This window comes from Temnothorax longispinosus, chromosome 4, assembly GCF_030848805.1.
Source record: "Temnothorax longispinosus isolate EJ_2023e chromosome 4, Tlon_JGU_v1, whole genome shotgun sequence".
Lineage (NCBI taxonomy): Eukaryota > Metazoa > Arthropoda > Insecta > Hymenoptera > Formicidae > Temnothorax > Temnothorax longispinosus.
The window spans coordinates 18,767,147-18,785,699 of record NC_092361.1 but is presented as its reverse complement, the minus strand read 5'-3'; the positions used below and the strand labels follow the sequence as shown (position 1 = coordinate 18,785,699).

At 48.4% G+C, this 18,553-nt stretch overlaps 2 protein-coding genes across 2 annotated transcripts in view; one reads left to right on the top strand and one right to left on the bottom strand.

Moving 5' to 3' along the window:
• Su(var)3-3 (lysine-specific histone demethylase Su(var)3-3) overlaps positions 1 to 18,553 on the top strand; it is a 101,560-nt gene that overhangs the window by 52,217 nt on the left and 30,790 nt on the right. The window lies entirely within an intron of this gene.
• Tollo (Toll-like receptor Tollo) lies at positions 1,499 to 7,303 on the bottom strand. The gene has a single exon (XM_071776476.1). It carries the CDS (start codon positions 6,822 to 6,824, stop codon positions 3,093 to 3,095), a length of 3,732 nt encoding a protein of 1,243 aa, XP_071632577.1. The 5' UTR covers positions 6,825 to 7,303; the 3' UTR covers positions 1,499 to 3,092.

Genomic DNA, 18,553 nt, shown 5'->3' with positions numbered 1-18,553 from the left:
TCGGTGGAAATGACGGGCGCCGCGGAATACAATGCGGATTGCAAATTCCGCGTGTCATTAACCAAACCGCAAAATGCCCCGGCAGTCACGGTATGTAGGGTGGGACTCTCTCGCGCGCGGTGCTTCTCCCGCTGCGTGCATTATTCGTTATCGTGCGCCGCTCCGCGACACCGTTATGAGTGTACTTGCGTTATTCTTCTTCGATATCGCAATCGTCCGCGCGCTACTACCACCTTATTTCGCGCATCGATCGAATCGCTCGCGCTGGCGGGCCGTTACACCGGCATTGATTACACCGACGATTACACGCGATCGCGGGCCATGCAATAAGGTAACTTTCGCGAGCGTTTTCCACGTAGCTACAATTTTCTAGCGTGGCTCATTTAGCTCGCGCTCCTACGCTACCCGCGGGTATTGCACGCCACCGCGCCGCGCGCCGTCCCGACAAGATCAGAGATCGTAACTAACAAATCAGATTTTCTGCATTTTCTCAGAGCAGTTTCTTATCGTATTATTAGATGTAATTATCACTTTCCTTTTTGCACGTGATTTTATACCTTTTAAAATATTTCTCTCTATGAATATTAAATATGAGAATTTATTTCACATGCTATGTAGAATTTTTTTAGAACGACATTTGCATCGGTTTTTAGTATCTTTAAACGCATCTTTTTTGTTATAGTTTACAACAATTTATTCGAGTTAGAATAGCGTAACGAAAGAATTTAATTCAATTGTTATAGGACGTAAAACGAAATTTTCTCTTAACTGTCTCCTACCAAACCAAATTGTCTCTTTTCTATTATCCTCAGGTAGATATTACTTATTCCGCTGATGCAACGGTAACAAGACGTGATGACAATGTATACAGACGTGACTCGATTAACATAAAGTATTGTTTTGTTCTCGAGCTACCTCAGAAAATGGCGCACAAAGCCTGCATCGAAATAGTGGATTTAATTGTCATGCCGTGAATATCGCGTATACCGCTTTGTCATTTTATTGCATTAACTGAAAATGAGGAAGTGCATTGCATACCATTTGTAAATTCGCTTTAATGCGCCTTTGACATTTCTCTCGACAAGTACTCTTGAAGATAGTAATACTTTGTCTTGAAAAAATGCATTTTTAAGAACCAAGATCGCAATGCACTGCGAGGATGTTGAAAATTGGCGTGTCTCCAAAAATATTTGACACATTTAACAGCCGAGAATTTCTTTGGTAATTTCTATAGAACTTATAATTGAACCGGCATCGTTATAATGTTATTAGGGAAGGCAAAAATCAGAATGAGACAGAAGAATTAAAAACATAAAAATAAAATGTTTTATTATTCAGTCATAGCTTTTATTCTAGAATAATATCTTTTTCGTTGTGTCGAACAGTTTGCGAAACGTGATAACCGCTTGCGAGGAAAGCTAAAGAAGACGATTTCACGTTTGTACATTATATCTCGAATATTTGCAGCAGCATTTCAGTTTCTTTGACATAACGCGCATTTTGAATTCGACTGTCGCATTTCGGATAAGATACCGTCACGTGAGGTTTGTTTCATCTTGCGCCGACTGCATCCCAGCGTTTTTGTAATGCTGAAGTTATTACTGAAATGTGATTGAGCCATCTGTGCAATGAATATAAATGTACTGTATTCCCGTTATGCATTCATAAAAATATATACGTACAATCTATATTCTGTATACGAGATTGTACATAATAAATAGACATTTTTATAAGTGCGAGACTTAGAGTCTCGTTTATTGATTCACGTACGCCTGACAGTAATGGGACCGTCGAATTCAAATAGAAATTCCGCAACGTAGATTACGTTTTCTTAAATTAATCGTTAATCGACGGCAAGCGAGCTTCGTTGTTATACACTGTTATCTCCATTTTTCTATCACTCGCGTTTTATAAAACATGATGCATTCAAATCGCATAAAAAGTCTCTTTATCGATTGGAACGAAATAAATAAGACTAAAGTAATACTTTACAATGTTCGCGCGCCCAGAATTTTTTCGTTATCACCGTGGAGCGTCAGCTTCTACCGCTGTGATGCTCGTAAGCTCGTATTCCTGGATGAAATTCGTCATCAACCAGAGAGAAGAGAAGTGTAAATACAATTAAATATACATAATAATTATAATTAGGAAGTGGTATCACTGTTGGCGCAGTGGCTTGAGCCAAGCTATCTAAACAGTCGAGTCGAGGTTCAAACGGGTCTGGAGACACTCTCGGCTCGATATTAAGCGATATTTTACTTTAAGAATTGATCGTGGAGGAACACACACACACACACCCGCGCGCGCGAGACAGCTGCCGAATGATTACACCGACGCAATATTCGCCCGGAAAAATCCAGGTACGGTTTGCCGATCCGATTGCGAAACTATTTGCACTAGTCGACAAATAACGTCGCCGATCTCGACGACGACGCCACGAACGGGCGGCATAACGATAAGGAGCGGCGAATTTTAAGCACACGATCACACCGCTGGGCTACCAGAAGCGCGACGGGCTCTGCAGGCTCTCATCTCTTGCGCTCCACGACCACGGCACACACACATTCACATACGTATACGCACCCAACGTAATCGTCGCACGTTCCACGAGCCGAATAACGGTGCCGGCCCGGTCGTGATTCGCGACCGAGCGGACGACGTCCTATTTACAACGAGTTTCAGCTAACTACTCTCATCCAGACGCGCTGCAATAAATTTACAACAGAATCTGCGTGTGTGTTGCACACACACACACACACACACACGCACACCGGATATACATTTCCGCACGAGGTGAGAGCGCGTCTGAAATTTCTTCTCACTCTTATCACACACCGTCTATGTACACGCCTTCTTATCACGCCTCGCGGTCACGCTCTATTTTATACATAAAACCCTCCGTTTGTATTTACACACTCTGTAATATATCATCGTATTGCACACCGTCCGAGTACGCGCTTTGAAGTTGCGCTCCGAGCATACAAGATACTCCAACGTAAAGCTCGTGTCCCTCCCGTTGTACCCTCGCGGCCAAGTGCCTCGTTCGACACGAACGACACTCGACGCGTTCGGATTTGACTGCAACGAGCGGTTCATATGTGGACGGATACCGTGCGCGATCCATTGGACGTCCTGTTGTTGTGCTGCCGTCGGACCGGCGGCGGTTGCCTCGTCCTCTGCGTCGCGCGCTGGTTGTTCGGCACGTCCGGCAACGCGAATCGTAACTTCTCCCAGAAGAGCTTGTCGCCCCACTGCAGATACGTGTTCGTCTTTAGATACAGCCGTATATCCGGATCGAGATCGCGCTGGTGCACGTCGCCGACCAGCACGAGGATCAGCCGGCGTCTTCTGTCCCTCAGCACCTGATGGTGCGCCGATTTGAAGTCGAAGCGGCACCATTCGGATTTGATGAAGTTTTCCGACAGCACCATTATCGTTCTGCGCGACGACTCCACTGCCTGGACGATGGTGTCGGCTATGAAGCTGCCGACCGGAAAGTCCCGGTAGTGGAGGCACAGTTTGTACGAGGGGTTGCCCATCTCGAGCACCGGCGCCAATTCCTCGGCGACGAACGCCTCGTCCTTCGAGCTGTAGCTCACAAAAGCGTCAAACAGTTTATCCCGATCGTCCCGGTCGACCTCGTTATTCCGATAGAATATCCGCACGCCGAAACGCGAATGAAACCACACGCGCAGCTCGTGACGGAACACAAAAGCGAGCATGCACAGAAGTATGACGACGAGCGAGCTGGCCGAGGTGGCCACCAGCAGCGGTAGATAATCCTGCAGGACCTGCTTCTCGATAATGGTCTTGGTGTAGTTGTGATGCATGTCGTTGTCGACGCTGATCGCGCCGGTGCAGACGGCGCTCTCGTTGCCGGCGCGCTCGCGATCGCCCGGTGCCGCGCTCATCGAGAAACCGAACTCGTCGTCCGCGAACACCTCGTCACCGAACGCCTCGAATTCCGTGACGTTATACACGCAGCGCAACACGGCCGCGTCCGCGACGCGAACGCTCGGATCGCGCGACCACTCGCGATAACTCTGCAGGTAATCGCACTCGCAGGACCAGGGATTCCCGGCCAGGCTGATCTCGATCGAACCCGGCAGCGACCATATCGCCAGGGTGGTCAGACGGTTGTTCTGCAGTTGTAGCATCCGCAGGGAGCGCAGCGGCGCGAACGTGTCGTTGCCGATCGCGGCGATGTGGTTACGTTGCAGATGCAGCTGCCGCAGCGCGTCCAGCCCCTCGAACTCGTGACCGCGCAGCTCGCGTATCCTGTTGTCCTGCAGGTGCAGATCCTCGAGGTCGCGCAGCCCGTTGAACGACCTGTTCTGCACGATCTCGATGTTAGACGAATTGAGAAACAGCACCTTGAGCTTTTTGCGGCCGATAAAAGCGTGACTCGACACGACGCGCAGATCGTTCCCGTCTAGATAGAGACGCGTGGCGTCCATCGGTATCTGTTCGGGTAGTCGGTTCACGTGACCGCCGTTGGAGCAATCCACCACATTCGCCGACCACGACTGATCGTGGTAACACGTGCAGTTGTTCGGACACGTCATCTCGCAGTCGCACGCGTCGAAGTCGCAGCAGTGGCACAGGGCGAAGCAGTGGGTGTCGTACTTGCAGAGGAACTGCGAGTGCGACGCCTCGACCAGCGGCACGAAGGCGTGCTCGCGGTCGTACAGGAGCTTGCAGTAGATGCTCTCGAGGTCCATGACGCGCGGCTGCACGCGCGTTTGATTCTGCCGATTGACACGCTGCAGCCATTCCATGGTGCAGTCGCACAGGTACTGATTGTCGCCGATGTAGAACTCCGGCAGCGGTCGGTCCGACGGTACCGCACTGATGCGCAACGCGTAGGGCTCCAGATTCCGTATCTGATTGCCCTTTAAATCGACTCGCGTCAGATTCGGCTTCTTGAAAAACGAATAACTCTGCACTTTGGAGATGAGATTGTCGTTGAGGAACAGCAGCTCGACGCTCATGGGAATCGCGTTGCCGGTGATTTCCGTGAGCTTGTTCTCGCTCGCGTCGAAGGTACTCAGTTGCAGCTGCGTTTCAATCTCGAAATAGTTGCCCAACTCCCGGATCTCGTTCGAGTGTATGTCCAGCCACTGCAGCCCGGTCGGTATCATCGCGTAGTCGAACCACTTGAGCTTGTTATCGCTCACGTTGAGCCAGACGAGATTCGGCAGTTTGGTGAAGAGCCCGGCGATGTCGGTCAGCTGATTGCCGTCGAGGCGTATCGCTTGTAGATTCAGATTCTCGTCGAAGGTACCGGGTTCGATGTACTGTATGCGGTTTCGTGAGAGGTTCAGGATCTTGAGCTCTTTGATACGATCGAAGACGCCCTTCGTGAGATTGCCGATATGATTTTCAGTTAATCGAAGTCCGTACAGCTGCGCCACGTGGTCGAAGGTGCCGCTCGGTATCTCGGAGATGAGGTTCTCGCCGAGGTCGAGGGTGCGCAGGAGGGGAGTGGCTTTCAATGCGTCCGGCACCGATGTCAGCCGATTACCGTTAAGATGAAAGTCCTGTAGAGACGAAGCGTTTCTGAGAGAGCCCGGGTGTATCGTGTGCAACCGGTTATTGTCCAGCGAGAGGAGACTAAGCACGTAAAGGCCACTCAACGTGGTGGCGTCTATGACGGTCAACTGGTTGTCACTTAGCAGCAATGTGTGCAAGTTGTAGAGTGCCGAGAACGTGTTCTCCGGCAGGCTCTCTAATAGATTTTCCTGCAACCGCAGTATCTGCAAACTGTATAGATCGCGAAAAACGGTCGGGTCGAGCCGCGCGATACGATTGCTCGAGAGATCCAACACCACTAAACGCACCAGACGAGTAAACGTAGCCGCGTTCACCCATTCCGCTGTTAACTCGTTGTGCGAGAGGTCTAGCACTAGCAGCCGCGACAATTCGCTGAACAAACCGGGCGGCAAGACGCTCAACGTATTGTTCCTGAGATGAATCTCCTGTATATGATCCTTGGCGTCGCTGAAGAGCTCCGGCGGTAGGCTCGCAAGTCGATTGTCGGCGAGTCTCAAGATGGCCAGCGACGTCAGGCCCTCGAACGCGCGGTCCGCCATGAAGCTGATGGCGTTGCATCGCAGGTCCAGGCTGTGCAACCTCGTCAGACCGGAAAACGCCGCGCTCGGCAGAGATTCGACGCTGTTGTTGCTGAGATCCAGCTCCCTGAGGTTCGTCAGGCATCTCGCCGCCGCGTTAAAGCGGAAACCCGTGATGTCCCGGAGTCGATTCCTCGTCAGATTCAGAACCTCCAGATTCACCAGGGGACAGAGCGCGCCCTCCGGTATGCCCCACATGTTGTTCTCGCCGAGATCGAGTTTCTCCAGCTGTCGAAGTTCGTCGGTGAACGCCCCGGCGGACACGTCGAGTGCCATTGCCGACCAGTCGGTGTTGTGCGTCCTCACGGTGAGGTTGCGCAGCTCCCTGAGACCCTTGAACGCGTCGTCCGACAGATTGCCGATCTTACAGTACTCGATCACGAGCTCGCGCAGCTCGACCAGCGGCCTGAAGCTCCCGGCGCTCAGGGAACTCTGGTAGAATAGCGCGTCGCTGCATTCCAGCCGCAGGCGCACCGTGTGCTGCGGCTGTATCACGCTGAAATTCGTGTTCTCCAACTCGCTGTTGATGGTACGTAGACGGCACACGAGCGACACGTCGTCCTCGGCGTCGCCGGTCGTGACCCACTTGCATTCGTCCGGTGCCTTGTACCTGAGCGCCTTGCTCAGAGATGCACCTAGGACACCGAATATCGTGCCCAGCAGAATGGCGAGGAAGGCAGGACTACCCCGCATCTTTCCGCCGCGTTAATCACTGTTCCATCAATGTGGAGTGGTCCCCCCCGTGCCCCCTCCCCCTAGGGGTACCTATCTCTAATGCCAACTAACGCCACTGGTGCGTCTCGTGAAACCGGCGTCGATCCATCTAAACCACCACGAGTTGCTGCGATTTCACCTCATCACGTCATCCATATCACTCTTTCTCTCTCTTTCTTGTCTCTCCTCGCCTCGGTCGACGATCGACCTTTTGCACCTTGCTCTTTGCGCCTTACGATCCTGGCGGTCTCATCCTCGGCGATTCGTCTCGTAGAGAAAGAGAACGAATCGTTTGGACAAACGATGCGCGCGCGCGTTAACGGGACGAAATAAACGCGTTCGCGAAAGAGGAGAGAAGAGAGAAACAGGTTCAGCGACCCCGAGATTATCGCCTCTTCGACGGTGAGAAAAAATCTCGTGGACAACGAAAAGTCACCGTTGCGCGGGTACGGCGCGCGCGCGTGCAGGACTCCGATAGGGCCCACGGTTCCACCAGGACTGGTTGGCGGAGGATTGTAAGGCCCTGGCGGACTCCGTTACCCTCTCCCTCCTGCCGTCGCCGATCCCCCGGCTGCCACCTTCCACCGCTCACCGCTCCGCGCCGTCCTTCCTTCTCCCACCTTGATTCCTCGCCTTCTCCTCGTCGTCGTCGTCGTCGTCGTCGTCGCCGTCGTCGTCCTCGTCGTCGTCGTCGTCGTCCTCGTCCGCGTACCCGGGTCCCGACGTTCTGGCAAGCCTATAAAAACAAGACAGGTACACTCTCCAGTCTCCAGGTCCTTACAGTGGCTCCTCCGCAGCCAGCTTCCTTCATCCACTACGTTCTTATTTCCTTGTCCCCCCCTTTCCGTTTTTTCCATCGCGCGTCCTTCTCCTCTTTCTTTCTCTCTCTCCTTTTCTTCGTGCACCGTGCACTCCCCGCATCTCTCGTGCTTTCCTCATCACTCTTTCTCTCAATCTTTCTCTTTCCCTCTACCCTCTTTCCCTCCCGTCTCGATCTTCCACCATCTCCTCTTTCCTTCCTTTCTATTCTTTCGTCATATTGCCGTTCGATCCGTCCGCGAAACCTTGCCACGCCGTCATCTGTTCTCACATCGTTTCTACGATTCTGTCACGTAGAATGGGATCTCGAAAAAGGATGTTTGCCCGATGCCTTTATGCGAATCCCGTTTCGTATTCCGACTGTTCCGTTGCTTCGCAAATACTTTTTGCGGATTTCCGTTGCGTTCTTCCGCACCTCTCGCGATCATCTGCTTCTGGTGAAGACATATGTCGGTTTGCATTTTATGCAATTCAATTTTTATACATTATATTATTATTATACATATAATGCATTCAATTTTATTTTATTTACAAATTTTTTCTGCGTGCGCATATATTTGTGTTTGTTAGATAGATCGTGTTCTTATTTATATCTTTTAAACCAAATCTTCATTTTTGAAAATCTTGTTTTTTAATGATCACACAGAAAACGATAATTGATAATTATATAGAAATCGTCAAAAGAAATTCTGATTTACAAGTCTAAAATAAGATCTTATGTATGTTCATGATCTTTCTTGAAGCTCGATTAATTTCTTACAATATTCTAACATTCAAAATCCTCACAACCTTATTCTAGATCTCATAAAAAGACATTCATTGTGTCGGAAATAGTGTGTAACATCGTATCAAGTGGTATCTTTTGTAGGGAACTCCGCCTTTCACAAAACAGTGCTTAGTAGTTTGATCTCCCATCGTTGAAAAGTGATTTGTTACCTTTACCTGCTCGAAGTAGGGTCCCTTGTTGGCAAAAGATCCTTCGGACATCATCATCGTTTAAATCAGCGATTCTACAGGCCCCATTCCTTCGAACTTTAAATGACCAAATACAACGTTCGCATCCATTAAAATCGATTATTCGAAATAAATTATTATATCATCTATAAATTATTATATCATTTGTGTCATCGTTTCTTAATTACTTTGATTTCAATATACATTTTAATGTACGTCTTCGTAGAAATACACGTAATGGCTCACTCGAGAAGAGCTTGTAGAATGCTCAAGATCTCATCTTCGCCATTGTTATTGCCGACGATATGGGTAGACTACCGATTTCGCAATTAAACGTATGTTTTATTCGTATCCATTGATCGTTATTACAAGATCTTTACCAAGGCCGCGAGGCTTGTGTGTCGGTATTATATTTCACTCTTTCGCCAGTTCCCTCTCGCCTTGGTAATTGCCCACGGTGGACTGCATTTTAGCCGTCTATAAGCGTCCGTAATATTATTCCCCGGGTGTCCGATGTTTTGCAGATTAACCATGTATCACGTGCCGTAAAACGAAACTGCAACCTGCTAACTATCTCGATTATCTCGAGTGAGTTTGCGCCATTCTTTCTCATTACACAAATATCTCGAGTTCTTCCGGGAAAGAGTTACTTCATTCCCGGAGATTATTTTCGCCGGCTTTCGAGACGCAATTTTTGGGCCCGATATTACATACATCCCCCGTCGCCAATTACTGTAACCGCTTCAATGAACGATACAGACGCATCAGGAATTTTATTGCCGTGCGCGCGCAAACTTGATTTAATCCCCCGCAGGGGTGGGATTATACTAATCGCTGTTAATTTACGAGTAATTTTGTTACGCGCGGAAATTTATGAGGCGAGCGTATCTCTAATTATCATTAACGACATTAATTCCGCGAGTCGACGTTAGTTCGATATCTTGATAGTCCCCACGAAGATTAAACATTAACGTTTTTAATCCCGACGACTCGGGCATTCCGTTATCGACAATTACATAAATCCAACTCCTTTAATCTCGGCGGTAGCCGGCCCCATACCGATAAAGGCAATTTCCACGACTTTACGGGGACCGTAAGCACCACGAAACGATTCTTTTTTGTCAGGTTTGATTAGCGATGCGATGTGAATGGACCTTAAGCAGGAGGATGCCCCAATGGCCGCGCCGCTGAAAGGTGGCTAGTTGGCGGCCGGGATCGGCGAAAGCGGTCAGTGATCGCTGGGGCCTCATGCCCGGGCCTCTCGTTGCTGACGATCAGGCACCACTCCGGCACCTCCTTTCCCTTTACTCTCTCCCCTCCCCCCCGCTTATCCCCCATCCCTTCTCTCAGTCTCCACGAGCCCTCCCCACCGCCGTTGCTCCCGGGGCCTAGTCTCCTTTCAACAGTGCAGGTGACGGGGCATTCTTTTAAATCTAATCAACTACCGAACCATACGTCGTTATGTACAGGGTGTTTCCGAATACGAGGTTCGTTTAAAATATTAACAGATCCTCTCTAATCTGACGAGGCAATTTGTACGACCGTGAAAGACGCGTGTGGGCCCAGTTGTACGCGCGTTACGCGCGCGTTGGAGGTCACGAACATCGATATTTGCTCAAGTTTCATTAATATATCATGACTCTTCATATAAACACACGTCTTCTTATGTTAATGAATTATTAAATCATGGTAACAAGTTTTACGTATCCCTTTTTAAAAATAATATTCCACCACGTTAATAATTGGAAAAAGTGAAAAGTAAGAAAGTAATTTCACTTTTTTTTTTTTAAAATAACGAAGACGATAGTTGCGTCAGAATTCGGTATTTCGTTGCAAGTCTGTCACGAAAGGGATATCCTTAGCTCGACAAGGCGCATGTAATATACATCGGAGCACCCTGTATATGACCATACGGATGCTCGTGTGTCTCGCCTTCACGATATCGAAGCACGCGATAACAAAGAGCGTAGGGGGACGCCGATGTCGTGCATTCAGAAATCATTACGCAATCGGACCCGTTGTATCGTGAGCTCGTTTCGGACCTTCCGTTTTCCCAGCCGTGCGTCGATTCGAGCCGAGCGCGATGCTCATTAGCTCCGAGCAAGGAAATCAATCAAAGACGTTCGGATTGTTACGCGTTAATGGTGAACGAAACTACCGGATTCCGATCGCCGGCCTGCGCTCCTCGCTTGATAAAGACAGATGCGCGCTGGCGCTCAGTGGATGTCTAACTGTGTAATTCCGCTGTTACATAACAATGACTACGGCTATCGTCGCGGTATGCGCTAATTGTAAAAATCATTGATTGATGGATGGACTTTTCTTCTCGCCCAGAACTGACTCGGACAAGGCAGAATTAAGATTTAACGTTACGTATTTTGATTGAATAAGAAGACATAATAGTGCTAAGCAAACTATGCATGAGCGATAGAACTACACGCCTCTAAGATTTTCTCACAAACGTATTTCATTTTAGATCATTGTTTCTGAGAGAAGAGATAGTCTATCATAGAAAAGCTGTTTTTATTTGAATTAAAAAATGCTGCTATTTTTCAGCAAAACTCGACGGAGCTCAAAGAAACACATAGTAAATTAAAAATTTATTTATTTGATTTATTTTTTCTTACAGAAACTCACAGTTTTTCTATGAATAGCATAAAAATTTTAAATTAATTCCAAGATTTTCGCATAAAAATATGAGTTTTGTAAGGTTATTCATAACAGGAAGAAAACCTGCCGGAATTCATAGTTTATCAGTATCACGCCAGACTAATCGTTGGGCCAGACGAGCATACTCGGCGCTCGCAACCGAGCTATAAGCCAGAAGCGCATTGCAAATCATGACGGTCTAGAATTTATGTTCCGATATGTTAGTCTTCCGCTCTTTCAGAGATGGTTTTACGGTAACGCTGATAAGAGAGAGATTTCCCGAGTACAACATACATTCTTCTCACGATTCTTTCCCGCGGGAGAGACTAATGGATTCTCAGTTTCCCCGTTTATTCGTATAATCACTTAGTAGCCGCAGCCGCTAATTATCGCGACTTGAAGTTACAGAACCGCCGCGCGCCGTGGAAAAGATCACGGCGCGATCTTGCGAAACCCCCGCAGACACAAACCGAGATGGTTTGTTATTGTGCACTTTCACTCCGGAGAGCCCCGGCCTAAGTTTCTTCCTTCTTGTCCCAGGAGCAGCAGCCTCCAGGCCGTTTATTGTTTTCAGGTGGGCACGGAATCACGATCCGCCGCGCCGCGCCGTCGCCGCCGCGCCGCGGCCGCGATTCCCGCCGATGATCACCTGCTAGTTTCATCTTACAACCCTGCAACACGTTTTCTCCTGCAACCTTTTTCGAATGCATTCCACGGCGATTGCGCGGTTCGTCGTGGTCGACTTTACCGGCTTTAAGGAAGTGATGTTGTACCGAGATCGAACGAGAATACCGTGACGAACAAGAAAATTTTAAATTAAACTATTTTGCGTATCGACGCGCGTATTAAATTTTGCATTATTCCACCGTTTAAAAAAAAAAATGATAAAGGAAGGTGTGCGAATGAATTAAAAGAGCGTTTAAGAATGTTTTGCCCGATATAGAAGAAATTTCTTTAAACTAGCGCCTTTTTACGTAGAGTTTATCAACGTATTTCATCTCCGCGTAACGAACAGGGTGCAAAATGCTTAAGAACGGCTCGTAAAGCGATTACAAAACAATTTGACACGTTGAATCCGCTATTACATAGCCCGTTAACTCAATTACCATCCACTCTTGTGTCCATTACCATTGTGCTAGAGCGCAGTGTTTCAAACGCGACTCTCTCTTTCTCTCATCCTCTCGCGAGTTACTGTTACGTAAGTAAAATGTCTATATACTTCCCGCGGTATATTTAGTCTCAACGCGCTATCGACCGTTTTATTGCTCGTAAAGATAAATCAAGGTACGCGCATGACTTAACAATTAAATTGTCGGCAAGAAGGGAAACTCGTCGGATCTCCGAAAAAAAAAAGAAATGGGAGTAAATCTCGAAGCGGATATAGCGTGGCAGTGCTATTGCGCTCGCATTACTTCAACGGAGTTTAACGTGTGCAGCATGTCGGACAGCTCGGAGACTAATATAAAAGGATAACGTCTTCTCACGTGGCCGTGAGTCAATCAAATGAGAAACTATCTAGTCGGCGGCAGCCACCTGCGGGTCGTACATTTCAGCATTGAAATAATCATAGGAATAATAATTTAGGGAAAAGATCGAGCACTTATCTCCTCATTATCACTTTTTTTTATCAATCGATAAGGAACTTGTCAGCCGTCATTATGATAAGGTTTATTATCCGCGCGCGGCGCATCACGAGGATAATCAGCGCGTATCAATAATCGGTGTGGAAAATTTATCGCTCTTCGAACGCGCGATCCCGAGAAATCGTTTTCCGCGTGCGAGAGCTGCTCTCGCTCACCCCTCTCTCTTTTTCTCTATGGATGGACGGGCGAGAAGAGAGAAAACGAGAGGAAGGCCGTCGTTCCGGCGGCGGAGGTCTAACGCTACGGTCCCGAAGAGAGACAGACGCATCGGACAAGTTGCTGATGTACGGGAGGGTAGAGGGAAAGAGAGGGCGAAAAGAGCGGCGTGACGGAGAGGGCGAAAAGAGAGAAAGAAAAAGAGAGAGAGAGAGAGGGAGGAAGGGAGAGAGAGAGGGACCGGAATGTGTAGGAGGGAGAGAGAGGAGAGTACGAAAGGAGGGAATACGACGGCGATCGCCTGTAATCGAGTTGACCGTGAAATTTTCATTACACCTCTTTTGAGTTATGCATATAAATAAGGAAGGGAGAGCGGGTCGGTGCACCGGGAGCGAAGAACGTGGCAATGCCTTTGTTAGCGGAAGGTTAATGGTGAGGGACCCTCGGGTGTCTTACGACGCTGACAGCAGTCTCGTTAACGATTACGATAACTCCACGGGCTCCTCCGGGATGCCTAGCCGGGGCAACTGCAGGCAACCGCGCGCCGCACCGGCGAGGCGACCCAAGGCAATCCAGAAAGGAGGCGCACGGACTGGTTCATGGGCGAGGGACGAATCCCACGTGTGATCGTCCCCAAAAATTAACGAACTCGGGGATTGGGTTATCGTCCGGTTTAGGTGTAAACCAGGACCGATGATACCTTTGGCGCAGTTCACTTGTCTTCCCCCTCACCTTTCCCTCCTCTGCCTCTTTATTTCTCTCTGTGAATGCGCGAAATAAATTGTCGCGGACAGATCCCAAGTCGTAATCCACGAAAATACTCGGATATAATTGCGGAGGAAGGAAGCATCGTAAAGACTCATCACCTCCGAGACACGGGTACAACGATCTTGCTAAAAATTACGGCGGTCATAACGATGTTTATCATTCTCGATGACGATTAATTGGAAAAATAATTCCAAGAATTCGAATCCAGTATAACGAGTCCAGTGTCCGAATATGCTTAAGACCATACACAGATTTTGACCTACTGCGCGGATTATTTCTTAAGGTTTTGTAGGATGACGTTAACAACTCTAAGTCGACATATTGTACATTGTAAGGTTGACGATAAAAATTGATGACTATGATCAGCACGCATCATTCCAGTTTTATGTAATCCGAAATTAAAAACCACTTTGGGTGCATGCTCCGTCGACAGCTATCCCAAAATTAACGGCTTCGTGGATCAGCTGGCTCGCCAAATAAAATAAGTATCGAACGAGGCTCACACAGGGTGAATCACAAAGTCACGGAAGACGAGCGTTACATAAGATTTTCATGGAAACATCATAATCATGCTTAATGGACCTCGCCCGGTGACTCGCTAATGATAATCTAGTGATATTTTTAGGGTCAGTTCGGCTTAAATTAATCCTCCGTGCCGCCTCTTGTAGAACCGCTTTTTATATACCTTTCGGAATGATATGGCGCAAGAAACTTACTAAATTTGAGATAATCCAAACATTACTCAGACTCTTCCCATGATATTTTAGTGCTCATTAAGATATTGATTATATCGTTGAATCGTACTAATTGTTTTCAATAAAATTTAGTTTATTTGAAAGGAAATATACAGAATATTAGAAATTAATAGTACAGAGTAAATCAAAGAGATTAATTTGTTTCAATTAGAAACATGGAGTTCTCGAATTGTTATAAAGCAAAAATGTAGAAACTCGATAACGATAATAGAAATAATAAAACTTTAAACATAAGTTTATTTTGCTGTAGATATAAATTTTTTTATTTTTATCTTAATGCAATTTTTTATTCGATGGCTAATTGCAAGTATACTTGTTGTTATTCAACGAATTTTTTGAAGAAGATATATCTACTCTGTAAATTGTAATTACAATCGTTAAAAAAGTTAAAACTGGTTATAAGACTATAAGTGTGTAAACACGACGTGATCGGAGATTTCACAACCGATCTATCAACGTGAGGCACCGTCTCGCTTATTACTCGAACAGATCGAGCGTTTCAAGCTTTAATTTCTCAATAGCGAGGGTCTCGTGCCTGCAGCGGTTATCTCACGATCAGTCGCCGTATTACGAAGGTTTCGTAGCTAAACGAAAGTACGTCGTCTGCGAAAGCACACCGTGGCCGGAGTACCAAGTGTGCTCTCGTGAGCCTAGTTGATCTGCAACATCCGCCGCACCGCACCGCACCGTACCGTACCGCACCGACCGCATCGCATCGCATCGTATCGCATCACATCGCATCGCACCACATTGCATCGCGCCGGGGCAATCCGAGGCAACCCAGAGGTAGCCAGAGGTAATCCCGGAGTTCAAAGACTCTCGTCGGTGGGCGAGAGACGTCGTATCCCACCGGCGGCCACCCGAAAATTAACGACCTCACGAACCGGCTAAGACTCGGTAAACGAAAACTGCCCAATTTTTCTTTCTTTTCTCTCTCTCTCTCTCTCTCTCTCTCTTTCTCTCCCTCCTCCTCCCTCTTTCTCTTTCTTTTTAAGCCGGTCGTTAAAGTCCCGTCTCCGCACGCCACGCCGCGCCGCGCCGCGCCGCGCGCGTACGTAACTCGCCGCATGGAACGCGAGATGGGACGTGTGCGTGAGTGCGCGTATTGTCGGGTCCAGGAGCCAGGGGCGGATTCGCGGATACCTCCGTTCGCGAATTACTACGCGAGTTTTGACCACTGGCCTACGCGGGGTACCGTACGACTTCGCGGAAGCGCGGCGCCGCGTGTCGGCCCTTTTTGCTCCGCTCGTATCGCGTGGCAAGTACCCCGTACCCCTCATCACCACTGTCGCTTGATTATTATGGCCCGGGAATCGCTGATGAGATTACGTTAAAATACAGGTCTCATTGATGCGAGCCGAAATGCACATTGCGATGGATTTCGTTGTTAATTTAGCGAACCTGGCCTACAACTCGAGCATACCCGCGATAGCTTATTATTAAACATGTACGTGTTCCGACGCAGCGGAAATCGTGGAATTGGCTTAATCAGATGTGGATAATATTCATTTCAGCTGAAAATCGTGCGCGCTTAATAATACTTTGAACTCCGCTGCCGCGACTTACGTTATTGCCGTTATGTAAAGGTGTTGTCGTAAATTCACGATTATAAATAGCGCGATCGGTGCGCAATTACCGAATTAACACTTGATCTTCGGCTATTAGTAGTACGCGTGCGAAGCGATCCGCAACGAGTGACGTAACGGCGCAGGTAGTAATGATTGCGCAAGAACAATACGTTAAAATCCGCGCGTAAGTAAGCCAACACGTTCCGCGTGTGAGAAATGGCTATTGCTAATCGCTACAGCCGATACGTTGCCGCTCGACCGGACTCTCTTGCCGTTGTATTTCATGCGGCAGCGATATCCGAATATAGTTCAGCGCTCTACTTCTCTCACCGTCGCGTCGCTTCACGCCTGAAAACGTTATGTCACGACAGAGTGGACAATACGAAGCGGTCCGGGCACTTTTTGGCAGCTCGGCCCGTCCCTGACTGTATCCCACACGGATTGGCTTGAAGAATGAGGCCGCCGTTATGGAGTGCGTATTTAATGGAATTAAAGTGTGTAAAGGTGTACACAGAGGAAGTGCAATCGCATTTTTCTCCTCGCGCTGCAATACGATACCGGTATTATCGATGTCTGTGTACCTCGACTCGCTTTAATTTAACTCCCCTCGACTGAGGAGACCAACATCCTCGGTCCTGTTACTTGCCGCGTTTTGTTTACATCCGATCACGGCCTTTTCGTTGTTGTCTAACGACGAGCCAATCCTCGATGCCGCCGAACGTCGCTGTCACAGTGTTTTCGGTCGACGGACGTGCGTTTACGGCATTTTTGTCGTACGGAAAAACGTGATAATATGTGACATGCATTCGATGACAACGCGCACGTGCTATTATATCACAACGGCGAATGACTAATACGCTCCACTTTAACGGAATAATTTCGCGATGATTGGGCTAAAGCATTACATTTATGTGCATGAATTTTTGATTACATCCATGCGGTTCGCAAAATAAACTAGCAATTACTTGTTTAACACTTCACGTGATCAGCGCGATTTAACATTTGTAGCGCAAGACTGAAGAAAATGTATCTATAAGCACACAGACTCTTTTTTTTAAACAATGATTCATATGGCGTTCGTGCGTTTAGTTAGGCAAACAATCGTTGGACGAAGAGGGAGGAGAACGTCGGTCTCACGTCCGAGTTTTCGAGACGTTTGAACGTCGCTCTGGAATACCGCCTTCGTGTTGATTTAACGGAATCGCACGGTCGCTCTTGCGAGCATCTCAGTGCATCCGCAAGTGAGGTTCGGACCGCGGTACACCCTGTGTGTGCATGCGTGGGGGCAGGCTCATTTATTTTGCAGCGGATCAGTATTGACAGGTTGCAATTTACAAATGCTGAGACCTGTTGGATTTATCGGCACTCCGCTACCCTCTCATTACGCAACCCTCTGCCCTCCGTTATTTTCTCCTCCACCCGCTCCGGCCCCCGCCGCCTATCCGGCTGCGTTCCGCGCCTCGCCGCTCCTCCCCTCTCACATTTTCACCCTCCAATCCGAGCGCGGCCTTGGTACGTCGCTCGTGATTATCGTCAATTGACCTACACTTGATTGAAATACGTAATAAAAGAGAGCACGCGCAAGCGAGCGAATCGCTCTCTCAAGCTCCGGGTGGACCCGGGAGGAGAATCCGTTCGGGAATTTTCTCCCGAGCCACCAGCGACGCTCCGTGCCGGCGGCCGATCGATCGGTCGGTCGTTCATTTCTCAACATTTTCTATCTCTTTCCGTCTTGATATTATTACGACGTTATCATTGATAATTTTGTAGTGGGTCGACCGAGCGCGGAGCAAAAAGGCGCCGCGACGTTTGAGAGTTTGCGTGCCGGCAGTACGTTAGCGTTACGATAGCGCGGGATTATCGCCACATCCGATAATAGAGCCGGCGGTACGAGTCGACCGGTGTGTGTGCACGTACCTACATATGTTACATACGGAAGAATATATACCTATGAGCGCGCAGCCGCCGCTACCGGTATAATCGGGACGGGATGCGTTTTCTTTCTGGAAACGGAGAGCGCGGGGAGAGCAACAGGATATGACTGAAGATCACAGGATACGCGCTCTCGAGGAGGCCCTTGCGGATTATCGACGCGACCACCGTCCGGCTTTGACAAAGTACGTAAGAAGAGAGAGAAATGGAGAGGATAAAACGCACCGGCTGGCTTGCGCGGATTCTGGAATCACGCAACAGCCGCGCACCGACTGGGCGCGGGATACGCGTCTCGTGACAGTAATAGCTCCGTACACTCTGCGTATTACGCACAGCAAAACTGACGATAATTTGTCATTTAAAAAAAGACTAACGTTTAGTCGACGTGAGCGCTCCGGTCGCCCGTTGTACCTCGGCGATCTCAAAGCCGGGAATTACCGTCGCGAGAGCACGACTTTTCGCCC